Source organism: Sus scrofa, chromosome 2 (assembly GCF_054392235.1).
Source record: "Sus scrofa isolate SSC_HxYL_T2T_F1_AM1 chromosome 2, Sscrofa_HxYL_maternal_Yorkshire_Landrace_v2.0, whole genome shotgun sequence".
Lineage (NCBI taxonomy): Eukaryota > Metazoa > Chordata > Mammalia > Artiodactyla > Suidae > Sus > Sus scrofa.
Genome location: NC_139384.1, coordinates 108,186,366 through 108,209,250, shown reverse-complemented (window position 1 = coordinate 108,209,250; position 22,885 = coordinate 108,186,366). Strand labels below are relative to the sequence as shown.

Here is a 22,885-nt window from a genome sequence, read left to right as displayed (position 1 = left end):
TTTCAAGTTTGATCCCTGGCCTCACTCAGTGGGTTAAGGATCTGGCATTGCTGTGGCTGTGGTGTCGGCCAGCCCCTGTAGCTCCGATTCGACCCCCTAGCCTAAGAACCTTCATGTGCCCCAAGTGTGGCCCTAAAAAAAAAGAAAAAAAAAAAAGTGTGATGGAGTTCTTGCTGTGGCTCAGTAGTAATGAACCTGACTATCCATGAGGATGCAGGTCTGATCCCTGGCCCTGTTCAGTGTGTTAAGGATGATCTGGCATTGCTGTGAGCTGTGGTGTAGATAACAGCTGCGGTTCGGATCTGGCATTGCTGTAGCTGTGGCATAGGCCAGTGGCTACAGCTCCAATTCAGTCCCTAGCCTGGGAACCTCCATATGCTGTGGGTCTGGCCAATAAAAAGACAAAAAAAAAAAAAAAATTGTGTCCTATGATAAAAATGGCTTGTTCAGCTCCCAATTCAAACAAGGGCACAAAAGATTTTCCTTCAAATGACCACTGTACTTTGGTATGCAGTAGAAGAGTTTTGTGCATATTTCCCATTTCATCAGAAAGTATAATTACAAAACCATGTGGTCAAGGGTTGAGATTTAATAATAATGAACATTCTCAGTAAACTTTAAAAAAAAATAAATATGGAGCAGTGGGCAATATAATGACTAATATAGTTTGATGTCACTGCCTTTTTCATGCTAGGAATTAACATAAACACAAATGATAACACAGTGTGCAAGGCAAATAATTTCTTAGAATTAGTGCAAAAATCCTGTTGACCTTGAGAACTCTATGAAGGAGTCTTGGGCATTGGCAAGACCACACTTACATAACAAGTGTGGCAGACTAAACTTTGACAAAAGTTGGTATAGCTATTGAAATGTCAATTTTGCCTAGACTGCCTTAACTTCACAAATATTGAAAGAAGTAGATATTATCATTCTTATCATAACACCCTTACTGAAGCTTTCCAGCACCTTAGCAATGTATTTGGGTGCTCTCATTACACACAGCCAATCAGCAATAGAAGTCCCTACTTCCAGCTGTCATAAAACTAGAATTTTAGTGGGTCAAGAACAGATATTTAGAGAAAGGTGAATATGGCTCATGGAAGGTAAGGCATGGGAGGAAGAAAAAAGGTTTACAAACCCTTTTGTGTATTCACATCACATTTACCTGCAAACTCTCTCCCATCCAGTTGCTAAAACCAAATGAAGTAGAAGAGCTAGCATATCTATTTTACCGGGCTAGATTATTTAATAGTTTTAATGCCTTTTTTTTTTTTTCCCACTGTACAGCAAGGGGGTCAGGTTATCCTTACATGTATACATTACATTTTTCCCCCAGCCTTTTTTTCTGTTGCAATATGAGTATCTAGACAAAGTTCTCAATGCTATTCAGCAGGATCTCCTTGTAAATCTATTCTAAGTTGTGTCTGATAAGCCCAAGCTCCCGATCCCTCCCACTCCCTCCCCCTCCCATCAGGCAGCCACAAGTCTCTTCTCCAAGTCCATGATTTTCTTTTCTGAGGAGATGTTCATTTGTGCTGGATATTAGATTCCAGTTATAAGTGATATCATATGGTATTTGTCTTTGTCTTTCTGGCTCATTTCACCCAGTATGAGATTCTCTAGCTCCATCCATGTTGCTGCAAATGGCATTATGTCATTCTTTTTTATGGCTGAGTAGTATTCCATTGTGTATATATACCACATCTTCCGAATCCAATCCTCTGTCGATGGACATTTGGGTTGTTTCCATGTCTTGGCTATTGTGAATAGTGCTGCAATGAACATGCAGGTGCACGTGTTTTAATGCCTTTTGTCTTATGAATAACCATATTTTATACAAAGCATTCTTTTTCAAGCTGTTGCCTTCTTTTGCATCAGCATTAACTATAAGGCCTATATAAATTACCTTTCACAAAGCCAAGAGTAACACACAAGGAATTTTCTTTTGAGGACTGGTGCAGTAAAACATTTATCTTTCAATGAAACAACTGAAGCAATAAGATTTAGAAATCTTTACAAACTAAGTATTCATTTATATCATGTTATGCTGTAGGTAATCAAATTTATAATGTAACCTTTAGGATAAGGTAATGAAAGGGAAATTAATCAAGTTTCTATTAATGTAAATTGATTCTCCTATAGAGCAAGAGATTAGATGGCGAATACTCCAAAGGAAAATAAGTCCTTTTCATAATAACAGATTAAAAAAAAAAAAAGAATTTCAGCCTGTTTCTTCTTAACAGACTGCTCACAGATCAACATATACCATTGCCAAACATACTGTTCTGTGGAAAGGAAGGTTCCACTGCTCTTGCTATATGCTCCACCGAGTAAATCCAAGTGTGAAATGTTCTTTGAAGTCAGCAGGCATTCTTTGCTTCAAATAATTCTGAAGGGATTTAGAAGCCAGATAGGATTAAAGCTTGAAAAAAAAGGGGGGTAAATGAGTTCAACATTATCTGTAAATTAAAGAAAACATGGTGAGGGGGGAGAAGGGAAATTTACTTAGCTCCAATAATTGCTACAGTGGAAAATCTGGCTTATTTAGAACAAGGGAAAGAGTCTCATTAATGAAGGTACGTAAGAAGGAACTGGTGAAAAATATCTTTAAAACCAAAAGGGAGCAACCTCACAAATTTGGGTGCTTTGAAAAATATATTTTTTAATTTTATCGGAATATGGTTGACTTACAATGTTGTATTAGTTTCAGGTGTACAGCAAAATGAATCAGTCCATCAGTCCATCAACATAGCCATCTTTTTTCCCATATAGGTTACTACAAACTATTGAGTAGAGTTTCCTGTGCTCTACAATATGTTCTCATTAATCACCTATTTTATATTGTAGTAGGTATATGTCATTTCCACCCTCCCAATTCTTCCCTCTCAGGGGTTTTGGTAACCATAAGATTGGTTTTGAAATCTGTGAGTTTGTTTTTGTTCTATAAATAAGTTGTTTTGTTTCATTTTTACTAGATTCCACATATAACTGATATCATGTGGTATTTTCCTTTCTCTGTCTGACTTAGTAGGATAATCTCTATGTCCATTCATGTTGATACAAATGGCATTATTTCATTCTTTTTTATAGCTGAATAATATTCCATTGTATATATGTACCACATCTTCTTTATCCATTCCTCTGTCAAGGGACATTTTGGTTGCTTTTATATCTAGCCTACATAAATAGTGCTGCAAAGAGCATTGGGGTGCCTGTCTCTTTGAATTATGGTGTTCTCTGGATAGATTCCCAGGATTGGAATTGCTGGGTCATGTGGTGAAAAGATATTTTTATTTTTTGTCTTTTTAGGGCCACGCCCACAGCATATTGAGGTTCCTAGACTAGGGATCAAATTGAAGCTGTAGCTGCTGGCCTATACCACAGCTCACAGCAATGCCAGATCCTTAACCCACTGAGCAAGGCCAGGGATTGAACCTGCATCCTCATGGACACCAGTCAGATTCATTTCCTCTGAACCACAATGGGAACTCTGAAAAGATATTTTTAAACCAAGTATTTGTAATACAAATTAATCTGATATTTTATGTTGTCTGATTCAAGCCAATCTCTTTTCTGCCTGAGTTACTGCAATCGCCTCCTAACTGATCTACATGCTTCTACTTGAGCACTCCTGAATGATTTTAAATGGTAGATAACATCCTCCTTTGCTCAAAACCCTCCCAGGGTTTCCCATCGTGCTGCGTAAAAGCCCACATCCTGTTAATGACCTACAAAGGCTATCTGATTTGACTCTAACCTTGAGTCTTACTGCTCTCCTACTTGGGGCAGTCAACTCCAGCCATGCCAGCCTTCTTGCCATCCCTTCAATACTCTAGGCACGATTCCTCTAGACCTGGCATTTGGCTGTTACTTCTGCCTGGCAAACTCTCCTCCCAAGAGCCAACATGGCTCACAAATACTGTTTTCAGGCCTGTGTCTATCCATCAACTTTTCCATCAGGACTTTTCTTACCCACCTGATTGCAAATACAAACTCCCCTCACCCAAAACACTTCAATCTCCTTCACTGCTTCATTTTCCTCCATTAAATTACAATCATTTAACATACTTATGTTTTGCTTATTTATTTTATCTCTCTTCCACCACAAGAATACAAGCTCCATGAGGACAAGGATTTGAGCCTGATTGTTTACTGCTTATCCCCAGTGCTGAAAACAGAGCCTGAAACACAGCAGGAGCTTAATTAATATTTGTCAAATGAATAGATCTAATTTCTGTCTATATTTTGTCAGGTAAGTACTATCTTATGTACATATTGCTGTTCTATGCTTTCTTAATCTGGGCATGGAAACTTTGCTTTGAATTTCTGTCTTGTTTTTTTGAATACTATTGGTTAACCTGAGGATTGTTGTGGACATCGTCCCTAACTACCTGGAAAGACCTAGACAAGAATAAGAAAACACTTTTGTGTCTCCATTTTGGAGATCTTTCCATGTATCCCTTCATTTTTTTCTTTATGCTTCCCTCCTGTCTGTCTGATTTTCCTGACTCCATGAGCACATTATTGAATATGTAAGAAATCTAACTGGATGTTCCCTCTCTGGACTTTATTTTGACTTGCTCTCCAATTCCACTGACTGGGTCGTCTATCGTGTTTTCCTTTGGTGAAGTAGATTGATTAATTCTGTCTGACCATCATAGGTCTTTGGAAGGGTAGGCACAATAGCAAGAAGGTTAGAAGGTCTAGGGCGTTCACCTGCCCGGCTTTACTTATGTGGCCACAGTAATTGTAAAGATCATGGGAAACATGGAATTTCAAGTTATACTTTACTTAATTATAAACACATAACTAGTTCTATATGGAACAACTACCTAGCTAAAGAATTTTAAAATTAGTGAGGCTATGGCACTGGAAACTATGTCTAGTCACTTACGATGGAGCATAATAATGTGAGAAAAAAGAATATATATGTATGTATAACTGGGTCACCACGCTGAACAGTAGAAAAAATAAATAAAAGGTAAAAAAAAATTAGTGAGGCTAGATACAGACATTGGAAGCCCTTTGAGTCACAGTTAAATATCCCTGATTTACAAGCAACTTTGGATTCCTGAAGCATGCTTGATTCTTCCTTTATCCCCACTACGGCAGAGCTGTGATTATGCTAATCACTATTTTTTAAAATCACAGGATGAACAGCAGCTAGGAAGCTCATCTGGTTTATCTCTAGCAGAACATATCTAAATCATTCAGTCTGGTTTTTTTCCCCAAGACTTCTAACGATGAGACAAAATAGTTTTACTATATATAGATCGTTTGAAGATCAGAGATAAGGGGAGGTTTTTTTAGATTTCATCCCATAATTGAGTTTTAAATTCATTTGAGTTTCAGTATTTCCTTAGTGTACAACAGTCTTTTCCAGTTTTGCTTCTAGAAAGCAGAATGTGAAGGAAAGGCTGATAAAATGATACAAGAAGGAACAGAGAGTAAAAAAGCAGGGATGAAAGAAATCTGGCTGAGGGAAATAAAGAAGAAATATAAAAAGAAATCAATGTTCCATTACTCTTTCATTTTTTATTTCCAAGGGATTTAGCCTGGTTCTTTTCTAGGCACTCACCACTCAAACGCTAAGTACAAACACACTCAGGAATGATTAAGGGAAGCATGGTTGACTATGCATTGGTTAACTGGATAAAACAAGTTTAGTTATTCAACAATGTGTTCAGTCTTAATCTTTTTAAAATAGTAATAAAAGCACAAGGTAATAAACATTCAATCTATATAAAGAGGGCTAAGAAAAAAGGCAAGGTTTCCTGCCACATCTAATCCTTTCAACCACTGCTAAAATTTCTATTAGTGATTTTCTTTTCTTTTCTTTTCTTTTTTTGGCTTTTTGTCTTTTTAGGGCTGCACCCCCCAGCATATGGAGGTTCCCAGGCTAGGGGTCTAATCTGAGCTACAGCTGCTGGCCTATACCATAGCCACAGCAATGCAGGATCCACGACGTGTCTGAGATCTACACCACAGCTCACAGCATCGCTGCATTCTTAATCCACTGATCAAGGCCAGGGACCAAACCTGAAACCTCATAGTTCCTAGTTGGAACTGCTGCCTAGTCGCTTCTGCTGTGTCATGATAGGAACTCCTAGTAGTGATTTTCTACAAAAATTAAATGCATTTTCCTGTGTGTATATATATGAATGTGTGTGGGGGGGGATGAGGTATGTGCATTTAAAGTTTTATTCCAAAGGAATAACATCATTCCTACTATGTGGCAATTTACTTTTTAAAATACATTTTGGTGATCTTTCTGTGTGCCAAGTCACAGAAGCTCCATTAGTAGGGAAGCTCTGTCTTTTTAAGCACTGTACTCCTAACACCTAGAACAAAGGTCTCACATACATTTTTTCTCCAGAAAAAAGATATTATGTAAATGAATGAGTAAATCAGAAAATACAGAAAATTTGTTTTGAACAAAAGCATAATCTTACATTATTTAAATGACCCAGAAGTATCCAATCTGTTACTGATGAACATTTAGAATATTTTCAGATTTTTGCCTATTACTGTAGTAAACATTCCTGAATATAATAGGTAAAGCTTATACATCTGTAAATTAATCCAAGGTAATTACTTAACAATGTAACAGTTCAGTCAATTGCATTTTTAACTTTGATATTTCCAAGTAATACTCCTAAACGGTTGCATCAATTTACACTCTATGGAAATATAATTTTTATTCTGGGGAAAACCACAAAAACTAAACGTTTAATGACACATTCCTAGAAACTGCAAAATGTTTTATCTACAGCTTTTTAACGAAAACTGTGTCAAATGTGACACTAAAAAACCCCTGAAAATCCTTGTGGCCCCGTTCGGTACTGGGGACATCCTTTTTGCAAACACAAAGTACGCAGTCCTACTGGCCAGCTTTTTGGAACTTGGCCAAAATTCATGGCTAACTGCTTCTTTTGTGTATTCTAATAATAAAATACAATTCTATTATTTTCTTTTTGTAAAAAAGTTCAATAACAGCACTTTGTTAAATGTAAGTAAGGATTCAAGAGCATGCACACATCACTGAGAAAGTATTTATACAAAGGAACAGGTAGCAGTCATGTAGAAAAGCTTGAAATTCTACTACTTGGGCTTTCACATGGATTCCATTGCCTATTGACATTAAAATAAGAAAAGTAACCCATATGCAGAAAGAAGGTTGTATTCACATTAACATTCATGAAGGCTGAGCAACCGAAGCCCTACACATCAAGTAGGGAATATATCCTTTGTCTACTGATGAGAAAATGTCTCAGTGATAAATGGTTACAGACAGGGGTGTCACAAGGGCAACAGCACACAGAACAGCTCCAACAAACTTAAAAAACATTTTTTTTCAAAGTCTTCTCCTGCAGTTCTTTTTGTAGCATTGGGGAGCGCAGTGCCTAGCCTCTCAAACAAGAAAAACATTGCAATGCAGAATTCCTAATTTTTACTGAGGCACTTCCCAGAAAACAGAAAACATACTCTTTGAAAATAATTCAAAACAAAGCTTCAAAGACTTCACAATGCATAAATTTTCAGACAGCCTGGAAAAGAAGTGCTCTGCACCCTGCCTGTTTGGGTCTAAAATGTATATTGTCATAAGACTACATGGTTATCAAAGTGCAAATTCTACTGGTCAACACTGGGAAACATCGGGCACATCATTAAAATCCTTTACACTCATTTACATAAATTCAAACACATTATCATACTCATTTAGAAAATTTCTGAGAAAAACCACATCCGAAGTCATTCGTTGGTCATTTAACAAATATGTCATTGACCCCAACAGTGAATCGGGAGACTTTCAGTTCATTTTCAAAACAAAAAGAAGTTACAATTTATGGACAGCCTAGCCTCATTGAGAATAAGAAGCCCGAGAATCAGGGCTCAAGGGCAACTACTTCCCTGGGCCTAACTCTAGATGGCTCACTTTCCTCACCTAAAAACACAAAAGGCTGAAACAACCGTCCTCCCTTCCCAAAGGTTTTTTTGTCTATATTGTCTCTTCTGAAGGAGTCTAGGGGATTCAGCATGAAGCGTAAGGAGCACAGAACCAATCTAAAACAGAGAATGTCAATACTATGCTTTCGGGCGTCCTTCCCCACCCCACAGAAATTTCCAGAAGCAGAGCAAGGTGAAATGTTCGATAAGTCCTTAGCACCTCCCCCCTTCGACGTTTTCTTCTTTGCCAGACCAGTGAGAACAAAAGGCAAAGGCGAAGCCTGCAGGTCCGCCGGGGTCGCAGGGTTAGCCCGCGGACTTGGCCGGGGAGCTACTGGGAGTGGAGGGGCGGGGCGGAGGGGAGTAGTCAGGGGCGGGGCTGGAGCTGGGACTCACCCACGGATTCCGGCGCCTGCGCGCTCGTGCAGGCCTGTGGTTGCGGAGACTTGGTTCTGGGCTCGCCCTTGCGCACCCGCTCTCCCCCTTCTCCCAGTCCCTTCCCACCTCCGCCCACTTGACGCGATGACGCACGGCAGGTTTGCGGACGTGGCGGCGGCGCACGGAACGAAAGGCGGAGACGTTGGCGGCGGCAGCGGCAACGGTGGACCCGGGCAGCCGAAAACAGAACCTCGGCCATGAACTGTGCCGGGAGGGCAGTGGTGGCGGACCTGGTAGCGGTCTCTTCGTTGAGTCCCCCGTCCTAACGGGACAGGTAAAGATGGCCGGGAAAGGTGGTGGGTTCCACGGTTCCGGCCGGAGGCGTTGGGCCCCAGCTGCATGGTCAGTAGAGGCGGCGCGGTCGTCTCGGCCGCAGATGTGGCGGGGGTGGCTAGTTGGACTTGGACCGGGCCCGCTTGGACCCGGGCGTCCTCCGAGGCAGGGGAGACGTTTGAGACCAGCCCCACCGAACCCCCTTGTCACACTGTTGGGGAAACTAAGGCTCAGAGGAAGGATTCCTACCTGCCTGAATCCCGGAGCATTGCATTTTCCACATAAACACGCTGCATTTCTCCCACAACTTCGTGTTTGCGATGAATATTCGTTGAAGGCATCTCGTTCACATCGTCCAAGTGAGATGTTGTAACATAGAGATTTAATCCTTGCAGAGGATAAAGGGGAAGAAACAACTAGATGTGTGGAATGGAGGAGGAGGGAAGTTTTTGAAAATTGAATTGGCCCTAGCCGACACTGTCTCTGTGATACTGTCCCGGTGCTGAACTAGCTTGTGCCCTGTGGCCTTTTTATTGCTTCCTGCTTAGAGAATGTCAAAGCGAAATACCCAGCAGCAGTTGTGTTATATAGTATGAAGGCGTTTAGAAAATCATTTTCGGTTAGAGTGAGGTGATGAGTGCTTTAACACGGTGTCCATTTTAATAACTTTTTAGCACCTCTTGTCATCTCCTTAGCCTGCGGGCTTGTCTCAGTTTTCTGAAGGGGCCGTTTGTGCTTTTTGCCCTACCTGAAGAGAATTATGACAGGCGAAGAAAATTGAACCACATGACTAGTGTGTATTTTCTAAACTTTGTATAGTTGGCTCAGATAATTATTATATGCCTGGGCTGGAGTCTGGCTTTTCACTTGAATTAAGGACACAACCAATTCTTGATTACTTAGAAACAGAATACCTAGTTTATGTATTCTGCTGCCTTTCAGTCCAAGGGGAATGAAGAGATCGTGAGACAGATGACATCCTAGTCTTTAAATATTATTTAGCAGTATTTATTGGAGAGACATTGATATAAACATCTAAAGCGATTTTGGGGCATTGCTCAGTGAGCTGCATTTCAGCTGTTCCAGGAACAAATTATCAGAGAAAAAGTCTAAAGGGCAAGCATAACTGAGTCAGTGTAGTTAATGTGTATATTGCTGTATATTAATGGCTCTTTTTAAACTTTCTGAGAATGTGGAAACAATAAATTTTATCCCCAGAAATATATACATATGTATAAAATTTTGCCTAGGAATCCACAGGATTCATAGCCTCCCTTGATTAAAGACAGGATAGAAAAGACTGTTAAGTAAGTGGAAATAAAACTGTTAATCCATTTTAGGTGAAGGTGAAATACTTTCAGCTTTTTTTGAGAACAAAATAAAAACAAAGCATCCTTAGTTTATTAAATGTTAATTAGAATTAAACATAATAAAAATTTTAAAATATTAATTTAAAAGTGTTAAAAGTTTAGTCTTTAAACTTGTTAGAGCTGTCACTTGTTAGAATTCCTTGAGGGAATAGGTGTGACTTTAAAACTGTTTTTGACATGTAAAATATGGGTAGCTGTCTTTAGTTTGGTTGCTGTCCAGTTAGGAATCCCAGTTCATGGTAATAAATAATGTAGCTCTTGGGGCAGCAGGTGAAATGACCTACTTAGTATATAGCTATTAGATATTTATGTTCTCTGAATAGAAACTATTGAATTTTTAAAGTGTTACAGTGTTGCCATAGAGCAGGGCCAGAAATTGGTTTTCAGGGAGTTCCTGTCTGGCTCAGTGGTTAATGAATCCTACTAGGAACCATGAGGTTGCAGGTTCAATCCCTGGCCTTGCTCCGTGGGTTAAGGATTTGTCATTGCCGTGAACTGTGGTGTAGGTTGCAGATGCGGCTTGGATCTGGTGCTGCTGTGGCGTGGGCCCTAGCCTGGGAACCTCCATGTGCTGCAGGTGCAGCCCTAAAAAGACAAAAAAAGAAAGAAATTTCTTTCAGGAGTTGGATCGATTATATGAAATAGTTGCCCAAATTTTACAGGTATGTTCCTACATAGAGAGTATGTAATCCGTTGTCATGTATATTACAAATTCACACTTTCGGAGTTGGTCTTTTCTAATTTTTTTTTCCTTTTCACTTGGTGCTTATCCATGGTATTGATATCAGAACTAAGTCCTTGGAGATGTCATTTTGTCTTGGCTTCCATGGCACAACATTTTCATGGTTTCCTCCTCCTTTGAACACTCCTTTTCTATCTTTGCAGGCTGATTTTCCTTCATCTAGTTACTAAATGTAGCAGTTCTTAAAGGATCTGTCTTGGACCCTCTTTTTTTATTCTGTGCTCTCTTTCTCAGTAAGCTTATGTATACAGCTTCAGTTTCCTCCTATGTACAAATGAGTCAGGAAATTTTATCTCTAAACCAGACCTTTCTGAATTTGACTATATAGCTCACTTGACTACTTGACATTCCTTTTGGTTGTCATAGAGGAATTTGTAGTTTCAGTCATTGACTTCCTGCTGACCCCCAAGTTCTTCCAGTGTTCCAAGTCTTAGAATGGCACCACCATTTACTCAGGGATGCAAACAAGAAATCTTGGTATGATCTGTAGCTAATTTCTTCTCTTCATATTTGAGCCACATTATTAAGCACTAAGTATTTTATCTCCCCAAATTCCTCTTACTACCTGTTTTCTTTCCATCTTTCACAATAATTGAAAACAGTCTCTCCTTTCTTGTGTGAGCAGTTAACATGAAGCTAAAACTGTGAATGTGGAATTAATTTTTTATGTTTTTTTTTTTTTTTTTAAGTCGTTGACAGACTTCATAGGGGAGGGGAGGTCTGGTTCCTCCCTGGGATCCCATCCCCTTAAATAAAAAAGTACATAGAAAAGAAGGGATTTAGAAACTCTTGCACAATATCCATTTCCTGGACTCTCAGGGCTAGAAGCAGGTGATTGGTAGGTAGGCTGGAGGGGTGGAGGCAGCGCCCTTGCCACCTGTATGCCCGCATTTCACTCTTAACATGAGGGTTGGATGAGATGCTCTGGGAAGGAAGAGGGAGTCCCCAGGCTAGGACCAAGTTGGCAGGAGGAGCTATGGCATATAGCCACAGCTTCAGCAGTACTTGGCACCACAGTTGCAGGGTGTCTTTAAGCTGGCATCGTCAGTGATAACTTGTAAGTCATAGGTGAGCTCCTCATCATGCAGGATGCAATAGTGCAGGGTACAGTGAAGATGATAAGCTGCTTATGGCCCTCTAGGTAGATGACTCCCAGAGAATAAGTTGGACTCACAGAAGTGGTTGATGAAGCAGGTGGCATTGACATGCATCTTGGCATACCCCATGTCAGAGCCGTCCATTTGGAACATATAGCTCTTCCCATAGTAGAATTTCTTCTATTATTATGATTATTGTTATTATTTTGTCTTTTTTAGGCCTGCACTGGTGGCATATAGAAGTTTCCAAGCTAGGAGTCGAATTGGAGCTCTAGCCTCTGGCCTACACCACAGTCACAGCAACATTCAGATCCGAGCTGCGTCTGTGACCTGCATCACAGGTCACGGCAAGGCCTGATCCTTAACCCACTGAGCGAGGCCAGGTATTGAACCTGCTTCCTCATGGGTACTAGTCAGATTCGTTTCTGCTGAGCCATGACTGGAACTCCGCCCACTTATTATTCAACAAGAATAGATTAGTTTGATGAACGTGAGTTGATAGTATACTTAGGTGAGCTCTCATCTCAAGTCAGTCTTTAAATGCCTTTCCTGAAGTAGGAATGAACATGGTGACTTCTAATCTGTTAATCTTTATGGACCGTAAACTGAGTTTCAGTAGTACTTTGGTAAATTCAAGCTTTGGTGAAAAGCTGCCAGGAATGAAAAGTCCTTGGTTGAGAGCAAAGTCATGACCTGTATAGAAGGCACATACTGTACTGATTGTAAATACTGACGTCAGCATGATCCAGGGAAGGAGGTATGTGGTTCAAAAGATAGTTCAGGAGTTCCCGTTGTGGCACAGTGACTTAATCTGACTGCAATGGCTCTGGTCACTGCAGAGGTTTGATCCCCACCTGGCACAGGGAGTTAAAGGATCTGATGTTGCCGCAGCTGCTGCGTAGGTCACAATACCTCCCTGGTCCAGGAACTTCCATATGCCTCAGATGCAGCCATAAAACAAAACAACAACAACAGCACCCCCCCCATACAAAAACAAAAAATAGTTTAATCCCATGGAATTTAAAATGCAGAACAACACAGGAAAGTTTGAGTTTCATAAATGTGTTATGTGTACATAAAAAACATACTTTGCTTCCATCAGATCTATAAATTGTATATGTGATCACACTTTTTAAGACATAATACAAAATTATTTCTCTAGTTTTTTTAACATACTCAGAATAGGGAAATTTAATTTTTTGTAGGGAAAAATATAGCAATCCGCCCTTGTTAAAATGTAACCAGGAGTTCCCGTTGTGGCTCAGTGGTAACCTGACTAATATCCATGAGGATGTGGGTTTGATCCCTGGCCCCATTCAGTGGGTTAAGGATCCGGTATTACTGCATGCTGTGGTATGGGTTGCAGATGGAGCTCAGAGTCCAAGCTGCTGTGGCTGTGGCATAAGCTGGCAGCTACAGCTCTGATTCAATCCCTAGCCTGGGAACTTCTGTATACCCTGGGTGTGGCACTAAAAAGACCCCCCCCAAAAAAAAAGTAGTCATCTCCATGTTTTGTTATATATGGTCTATATGAATGGATTAGCTCTCCCTCCCATCTTAGTTTCTACATTGCCAAATATGTTCATTGTACATCAGTAACTATAAAACTTGAACCTAAAATTTTAAATAACTAAAACCATTAAAAACAAAACAAAGCAAAAGATAAAGTGTCCTGAATATGATTCATGTAAATCAGTCAAATGAATCAGCTGCATTCCAAGGTTTTCTCTGCCTTCTTTCCCCCCCAGATTTTGACATTATGGCAGGGAGGCATCAGAATCGTAGTTATCCTCTTCCAGGAGTTCATTCAAGTGGTCAAGTACATGCATTTGGAAATTGTACAGACAGTGATATATTGGAGGAGGATGCTGAAGTGTATGAGCTTCGATCCAGAGGAAAAGAAAAAATCCGAAGAAGTACATCAAGAGATAGACTTGATGACATAATAGTGTTAACAAAAGATATACAGGAAGGAGACACTTTAAATGCAATAGCACTTCAGTACTGTTGTACGGTAAGTTTTAATTTGATTTTGCATAATATAGCCCCTAATGAATTATTTGTTCATAACACAAATTGAAATTCTGTGCCCTTTTAGCTTGTATTTTCCTCCCCCCTACCTCTTTTCTCATCTTTCCATAGAAATCTGTATCATGTTTGTGGATGTTAACTTTTAAAATTTTTATATGAATACTTGAATTCCTGTTTATTTCTAAATCATGATTCTATTTTTAGATTGCAAAACACTTAAATATATTTTTTTACTTATTCGTTCAAGTTACAAGAGAATATAGAAATATATAAGGAAAAGTTTTTTCCTGACCCTATTTCCTGAGATAACGCCCTTTAGTGTATTTCTTTCCATACTTTTTTTGGGGGGAGGGGTGGGAAATATATGTGTGGTGATTTTTGTATTTTTTAAATTGGTTTATACTATACCTTTCACTCTGCAACTTGCCTTCGACTTTTTCATTTCATAGTATATCATAGACATCCCTCATAGCCTTATAGATCTAACTCATTAGCTTATGTAGCTATATAATACACCATAGTGTGGATGTACCATAATTAAGTTATTCTCTTACTTATGGATAGTCAGGATTTTCTCCATGTTTTGCACTGTGCAGTGAATGTCATCACAACTGTGTTTTTAAATGATGGTACCTTTATTCATGTGGAATAGATTTGCAAAAGTGGGGATTTATAGGTGAAGAGTATATATTTTTTTTAACTAGGTATTAAATTCTGTTTGAACCCATTTTATATCTGTTTTGTGTACATCTTGTATCCATAGCATGAAATCTGTTTTCATGTAAACATACTGATATGGAAACTGTTTATAACATTGGTTTTCAAACTTTTTATTCTCCTTCTCCCAAAAGAATTTTGAAATGTATGTTTGGTGTACCTCCTTGCACATTTTAAAGTGAACTTCTTAAATACTTCCTATCTTAAAATAGAAAGAATTTATCCACCTTGATTTATCCTTTCTAATTATTTTAAGATAGGAAGTATTTGAGAGTTAGTGTTTAAGTTCCAGAATGTTGTCAATTTTGACATTTAAAGAGAAGACAATTAAAATACTCTTTAAATATATGCATGGAATCCTAAATACTACCAGGATTTGCTACCTGAAATAATTCATTTAAAATACATATAAATGAGCTTTTTTAGTAGTATGAAATTTTATATCATTCCTTTTTCTCCTTAATTAATACTTTCATTCTACCCCTGAAATCTTTCACAGTGTAAAATATTTTTATACTTGAAAACCTTTTATTGATTATCTGTTACATAGTTCTCTGCAGTAGAAATACACATATATATTTGTAAATATATATAAATTAAATTTAATTTTAAAAAAGTTGCCTGTGACCATGAGGTTATATGTATTTTTATCTGAATAATTATTGCAATTATTCACTATTGATTAAATGATCTAAATAAATATTAAAAATTTTAATTCAAAATTTAAACAAAATAGTATTTTTTGAAATAAATCTCTTGATGAGGTAAGAAAAACTGGGTTTGGGTTGAGGAGGTTGTAACTTGTCCTCTAAGTCAACACCATGTATTGTTCAATCAGAAAGTATCTGATTCCATTCTTTAATGGAAATAAAATTGTGAATGTGTGTTTGTAGAGAAATAAGACCACTGAGAAATAATTACAGAAGTTTGGTAATGAGAAGTAATCAAGATCTTAAAATTAGGGGCAAGGCTAAAAATATCAAGGTGGAGATCCAACAAGAGTGTGGTCAGGTAGCTTTTTTAGAGAAGGACATTAGTTTTCTTTTAATGAACTTAGAAAGTTTCCTTCCTTCCTTCCTCCCTCCTTCCCTCCCTCCCCCCCCCCTTCCTTCCTTCCATCCTTCTTTCCCTTCCTCCCTTCCTCCTGGCTGCACCTGCGTCATGCAGAAGTTCCTGGGCCAGGGATCAAATTTGAGGCACAGCAGCGACACTAAATCTTTAAGTGCTAGGCCACCAGGGAACTCCTAGAAAGTTTTCTTAGCAAAAAGGAAAAAGTAGGTCATATTTCCAATGAAGTGAAAAGGAGAAAGTATTTCAGGTATATATCAGTGATGTGGAGAAGATTTCAAGGAGGAAATAAATAAGGTGGACAACAGAGAAAGTTTAGTGTTTCAGAAATGAATGACACAGACCAGGATAAAGTACTTTGAGATAGCTAAAGTTTGATCCATAGTATGAAGACATCATTGTAAAGTTTTAACAAGAACACTGCTTGGTTAAGGATTGGGTTTTATCACTGCTATGGCTTGTTGTCACTGCTGTGGCTCAGGTTCCATCCATGGCCTGGGAATTTCTGCATGCCACAGGTGTGGCCAAAAAAAAACAAAAAAAAAAACAAAGAGTGCTGCAAAATGGGGAAGTTGCTGGTGAATTAAGGGGAATCCAAGAAAGAGGTTATTGAAAGATGATCCAATGAAGATGATCAGGGCTTAGGCTGACATTTATAATAAGGATAGAGAAGAAGACGATAGAAAATGTATTGGGGGGAAATCAGGGTGTATCTGCTGTTTCCTTAATTAAAATGAAGAATGATAAAAGGCATTTAGCTTAATATTTGCAGAAAGATGGCAGTGGCCACAGTAGTGGGAAAATTGATAAAACAGAGTTAGAGAGTTAAGCAGTGCTCTCTTTTGACAGGGGCTAAACTAGGCCCCCCCCCCCCAAAAAAAAGATTCACAAAAGGTGGAATTTTCATTTAAAAATATGGTAATTAGTGTTATATTCCACTTATAAATATTCAATCTTGGGAGTTATTGAAAACATGCCTGTTATAAAACAGTGGTAAGAGGAATAAAAAGTCCAAGGTTGGAATCCTAAATGTAACCGAGGAAGTTAGAATTACAGAGAAAATATTATAGGGATATTTAGAGAGGTAACCTAGGTAGATACTAAACCTTGAACCCTGGTTCAGAAACTAGTTATTAGTCAAAATATATATTACCAAACAAAAACCCAAAGACTAGAGTCAGGTTTTGGGATTTGTTGATGAATCTTCATTTGCCTTGAGAAGAAGAGTCTCAAGGTAATAAAATGACAAAGCACCCTTCATCATTACACTCTCATCTCCTTGTTACTCTTCAGGCCCCTCTCCCTTTAGCTCCCCACATGTATACTTCAAAGGAATTGATTTTTCTAATAAGAGCTCTGATTTTTCATCAGACTTGATCAATAATATGCAGTTAATCCAGGCCACGGCTACCTCTTAAAAACTCTCTTGTTTGACAACCTTGATTCTGCAGGTTTCTGATTTTCCTACTATTAAAATTTTAAACCACCAGCATTTGCATAAGATGCTGTGTATCACTATTGTAAATGTTCTTTGGACATTTTAATACATTAATCTTTACAGCAACCTTATGTGGTAGGTAGTATTACTGTCATCTTACATATGTGAAACTGAATTGCAGAGAGGTTAAACTACTCTCCCCAAATATACAGCTGGTAGTGTCAGGACCATGCTTCAAACCTAGATAGTCCATGCTTTTAACCAACATCATATAGTGCTTTCCTGGCCCTCTTTCTTAATCCTCTTTGTGGATTTCTCTTACTCAGCATATCCCTCAAATGTTTGCATTCCTCGGGTCTTTCCTATGTGACTTTTTTCTGTCTTTTTCTACTGAATCTATCTACTCTTTTGACTTCAGTTACCTATTTTGCTGGTAATCCACAGGTTTATATCTCTAGCCAAGATCATTTTTCTAATTTCAGACATCTGTAACTGCATTTTAGACATCTTCCACTTTTATATTTCAAGCACCTCGAAGTCAACATGTATGAAATCTGTATTCATTCTCTTTTATCCCTTCTCTAGTCTTCATAGCTCAGAGAATGACAGCATTATCCACTGACTTGACCAAACCAGAAATCTAAGTTTTAGCCTAGACTCACATTACCTCTCTGACATCAATCAGATGATAAATGATCAGGGCTTAGGTTACAGCAGTGGTGGAAGTGATGAATGGGACTAATAAAGTAGTTGGAAAGTCTGGCATAGTAACTGGTAACCTGAGAAACACTCTCCTGCACCTTTACAATACAGACAGGTTGAGGACTGTATAAATATATACAAGGAAAGCTTATAAATAGGACTCATCTTGGGGATAGTTAAATAATACATTTACCCTGAGAAGTCTGGGACTAAATGGCTTCAGAAGACAAGTGGAGACCAATTACCATATTTTTTCCATTCTATTCAATTTTTTTTTCTTTTTTCTTTTTTTTTGCTTCACTCCTACCATGTGAAAGTTTCTGAGGCAGGGATCAAACCTATGCCACAGTAGCCACCCAAGCCACTGCAGTGACAATGCCAGAGCCTTAACCTACTGCACCATAAGCAAACTCTTAAGATATATTTTTTAAACAGTTTTAACATTTTTGAAATTAGAATGATGGCATCTTCAGTATTTGGTGGGTTTTTTTTTTTTTTTAATCTTGATACAAAAAAATAATGGTGCATCTTAGAGTTGATGGCATCTTGCTTTTGATAAAATATGGTAGTTTTAGTTGGGTAAATTGATATTTGCATGTACTCTAATTGCCAAATTGGAAGAAAGAACGTAAGTATCTGTAATCCTTTCTTTCACAAATTGTTTACAAGCAGCAGAATCGTATTTGTGCATGACAAAGACAAATATCAAAAAGTCCTAGTAACTACTTAAATAGCCAGCATTAGTATTAATGATGTATGTGTGAGAGTGGAATGTAATTGGTGATTTCTTAAGACTGGTAAATCAAGAGTGGTATAGAACTATTATTCACAAATAAAATCTCTCTGGGTGTGGTAACTTAATACTTCTAATAATAATTAAGTTCAATTTTAATTTTTCCCTCCAGAAGTAAGTGGGATGAATGAATATTACTACCTCTATTTTAAAATTTAGTTCAATGTTTTTTTTGTTGTTGTTTTTTGTTTTTTTAACAGGTAGCAGATATCAAGAGAGTTAACAATCTCATCAGTGATCAAGACTTTTTTGCCCTTAGGTCTATTAAAATTCCAGTAAAAAAGTTTAGTTCATTGACTGAAACACTTTATCCTCCAAAAGGGAGACAGGCTTCACGTCCTTCATCTGTTCATTACCTTCCAGAACAACAGGAACTTCAGTCTGCTAATGATTCTCTTTCTTCCAGTGAGTCAGCTGGTAGCTTTTTAAAAGAAGTAGATCGAGATATAGAACAAATAGTAAAATGCACAGACACCAAACGAGAGAACCTTAATGAGGTGGTGTCTGCCTTAACAACGCAACAAGTACGTTTTGAACCTGATAACAAAAACATTCAACGTAAGGATCCTTACTATGGAGCAGACTGGGGAATAGGGTGGTGGACAGCTGTAGCGATAATGTTGATAGTAGGTATAATAACGCCAGTATTTTATTTACTATATTATGAAATTTTAGCCAAGGTGGATGTTAGTCACCATTCCACAGTGGATTCTTCACATTTGCATTCAGGAGTCACACCCCCATCGCAGCAGAGAGAAATGGAAAATGGAATTGCTCCAACGAAAGGAATACCCTTTGGTCCACAAGATGACCCTAAGCTGTATAGTCAAGATGCTCAGTTACCTGCTGCTCAACACAAAACATAGCAGTTAGCTCACAATTACAGTGTTAGCAATCACATGTGCATCTGGACTGTGGTCAATCAGTTATATTCAATAACCACTTCAAAGGCAGAAGTTAGGGAGATTGAAGATGCTTTGTTTTTCACCTTTTTTCTGTTTTTTTGGAGCTGTTTAAATTGGATTGAACATAAAACCCTACTGTTGCTACTTGTTGATACTGAAAGTAGTAAGTCTGTGTATCTGTTGTGTTGATACTTAAAGCAGAGATGAATTTTTGTGTCTAGGAAATTCTTGGAAAATGCATCATTTTTCTTCAGGGCTGGTTAAATTTTTAAGTAATTATTTTTGGTTTGAGGTTATTAATATTAAATTCATTAAGCAGAATAATGATAGCATCAGATTCTGCAACTGAAGAAAATTTGTTTATTGTGAAGCATCAAAATAGTTACAAAAGAGTTGTTTGATTCTAAAATTATTTATGATAGTTACTTAATATGCCATTTTGAAACTTTTAAAAAACACTTCTAGTATATATGGAATGAAAACATAGTAGAACAGAAATGGGAAAGAAAAGAAATGTATAATTCTGTAAAAGAGGCTGAGATATTATTGTTAAGCCCCCAAAATAATGATAGTGTTGGGAAGTTGCCGTTTGGTCACTGAAACACTGGATTATATCAGGACTTAAGAGTAGTCTTTGTCTCTTAAAGAATGCTGCCTCTGCTTCTGTTTTTAAGGTGATTATATTTGCCTCTGATATTTAAAGCACTTTTGTTGTTTTTGATGAAAAGTGTTGTACAGATTATCATTATTTAGGAAGTATCTCGTTATATACTGTGGTAAGTTGTTGCTGTGTTAATGTTACATGTAGTAACATGCCTTAATTACATTTAATGCCTTATATTATTATTCTGTGTAAGCTAATATAAATTTTAGAATTAAAACTAAGCATTATTTCAGATGGTCCAGTAGGAGTCATAACATAAGGTATATAAATTTGTCTCCACCTTCACTATCAAACACAAGTTAATGGGATCAAAACAGATTTTCACTGTCTGCCTCTGAGGTCTGTTGCAAAAAAGCAAGGGAAAAGAAACCTTTTGCCTTAGCAGTAACAGACAAATTGTTTTATTTATTGATCCCTTTCACAGAGAAAATGTTCAACTTAGGCCTTTTTTTCCCCTTAACTAAGAGCATCAAATTGGGGAACAGAAGCAAAAGGTGTATGGATTGGTTGAAAGGGCTTAATGGTGCCTCTTTTTAAGATCTACTGTGAATCAGAATCTGGCTAAATAAGCTTTTGCATACTGATTCCGTCATTTGATTTTTTAAAAAGTATGTGTTTTTAAAATGTCATCAAACTGATTCAGTATAAGCAAGATTTGGTCGAGTCTGGATTGCTTGTTTTGTCTATAATAAAGTATATACCTTAAGGTATGTAATACCACCTCATTTTCTGGGCATTATTTTCTAATTATTAATGTTTCAGCTTTTTGACCAGTCGTTCTATATTTCAGACTTCAATCTTAATACAAAGTGGGGTGAAAAAATTATTTGCTTAATGAGGCTTAATTTACTTTCAGGAAAAAATTATCATAGAACAAATAAGTCAAGCATTAAAGCCCTTGAATATATTAGAGGGCCTCAGTTAACCAAAAAGTATTAATATGGAAGTTGTAGCAAATGGATTTGAGTAACTCTTTTAGTTTAAGACTTAAAAATTGTTTTAACATGCCTTGGGCATCTTGAGAGAAGTATGATCTTCCTAATTTATGCTCAGTGTTAACTTGGTCAGTTTACATTTTGTTTAGCCTGCTGAAAATCAAGTTTTGGGGATGAAAATATGGATTGTTTTAGTGTTGAATGGCTATAGGTGTCCTTAGAAAAACTTTGTTTACATCAGACTGATGAAATAGAGTCAGCCATTCCTTTTTGCTAGTGGTACTTTGAAATTGATAAAGAGGTCTGATTTCCAAAATAAGTAACTTTTCAAATAATGATGTGTACTATATACTTGTTGATTAAAAAACATTTCTGTCTTGCAGAGTGTCCTATTCCTTGAAGGAATAACATATCCTTATGATACAATCAGGCATTTTCTTTGTCCATACATTTGAATTATACATTTTTATCTTAATCAAATATAATTTGAATTATATGTAATTCAATATACATTCTACATATAGAATTCTATATGTTATAATATAGAATTCTAATTCTTAAGTGTCATTTATAAAAGAAAAAAAATTTCCAAAGCATGTAATGGTATAGAATAATTTTAGCTTTTAAAAAGTACTAAGTAATGTATCAAAATTTGTAGCAAATGCAGATTACTTTGTAAAACTTAATAAAACAAAAAAGTTATTTGATACTGTAGCTTTTGTGTTGAAACCTCAATTGAATTTACTTTGAGGCTTTACATTAAAAGATACACACATATGCTGATATAAAAGTAACAAGTTGTGAATCTTTGTATTTAATTCACTTAAAAAGTTGCAAGTGAAGACAAATCTGCTTTTTAAAAAGGACAGATTCTTTTTTCTTCAAGTCTGGGTAAAATGGTTAAGGTGGTTTCAAACTAACGGGTGCTATTTAAATTAAATAATTTTTGCCATCCTACTCCTAGAAAATTGACGAGATTTATGTCGAGATAAATTAAAATCAATTTATAAAGTCTGCTGGCCATATTAAGAATTCGAAGACTCGGAGTTTCTATTGTGGCCCATCAGGTTAGGAACCCGATGTAAAGTCTGTGGAAATGATTTAAATTCCTAGCCTGAGAACTTCCATATGCAGCAGGTGCAGCTCTAAAAAGAAAAAAAAGAGAAGACTGTAGTGCTAAGTCAACTTCTGCAGAGGACTTTTTTTTTTTAAAGCTTATCTTTTTCTGGACTCTACTTGTTGAGTGGCCCGAAACGTTCTTTAAATGAACCACTATTTAATTATTAGTTCTTTTTAAAGATGTCTACTTCTAAAGTTACCTACTTGGAAATATGAAGGATATAGTTAAGAGTTTAAGAAATACCGTGAAGCAAAAATCCATTTAGCGTGTTACAGGGTAAAGGTGGAGGTATTTACAAGTCTGTATTACAGGTCTGTATTTAAATGGTACATTATGATGGGAATCATTCTTATTTTGAATTACAACAGTGTTGCTCAGGAAATCAGTATTTTTCTTCCAAGTATGTGCATATTGCACCATTAGATCATAGAAATCTGAATGCTTTATTTAATTCTTTTTATGTATGCAAATTATATAAATTTTTGTATAATGTGTTTTATACAAATGCAACATGGAATTGTAGAACATTATGTTGGCATGTACGTCTGTAAAACTGGTTTTTAAAACTTTTCCCCTTATTTTTCATATTTTAAAAGATCTTCAAATTGTAATAAAGTTTCTATTTTATTATTCAATCTAAAA

The 22,885-nt window shown here is 37.2% G+C and overlaps 2 protein-coding genes across 2 annotated transcripts in view; one reads left to right on the top strand and one right to left on the bottom strand.

Annotated features, from left to right (window-relative positions):
- The window catches only part of LOC146405639 (uncharacterized), a 21,407-nt gene extending 9,393 nt beyond the window's left edge, over positions 1 to 12,014 (bottom strand). The window contains exons 1-2 of the mRNA XM_085011720.1: positions 11,948 to 12,014; positions 8,347 to 9,152 (exon numbers count right to left, since the gene is read on the bottom strand). Of these exons, the coding sequence (XP_084867846.1) occupies positions 8,347 to 9,152; positions 11,948 to 12,014 (873 nt within the window). The remainder of the gene's footprint in view (positions 1 to 8,346; positions 9,153 to 11,947) is intronic.
- Positions 8,513 to 22,885, top strand: LYSMD3 (LysM domain containing 3). The gene is made up of 3 exons (XM_003123779.6): positions 8,513 to 8,662; positions 13,619 to 13,884; positions 18,820 to 22,885. Exons 2-3 carry the CDS (start codon positions 13,630 to 13,632, stop codon positions 19,483 to 19,485), a joined length of 921 nt encoding a protein of 306 aa, XP_003123827.1. The 5' UTR covers positions 8,513 to 8,662; positions 13,619 to 13,629; the 3' UTR covers positions 19,486 to 22,885.

Coding starts and splice junctions, on each gene's coding strand:
- LYSMD3 (XM_003123779.6), top strand. CDS start 13,630: ATGGCAGGGAGGCATCAGAATCGTAGTTATCCTCTTCCAGGAGTTCAT. Junction 13,885..18,819: donor CACTTCAGTACTGTTGTACG/GTAAGTTTTAAT, acceptor TTTTTTTAACAG/GTAGCAGATATCAAGAGAGT.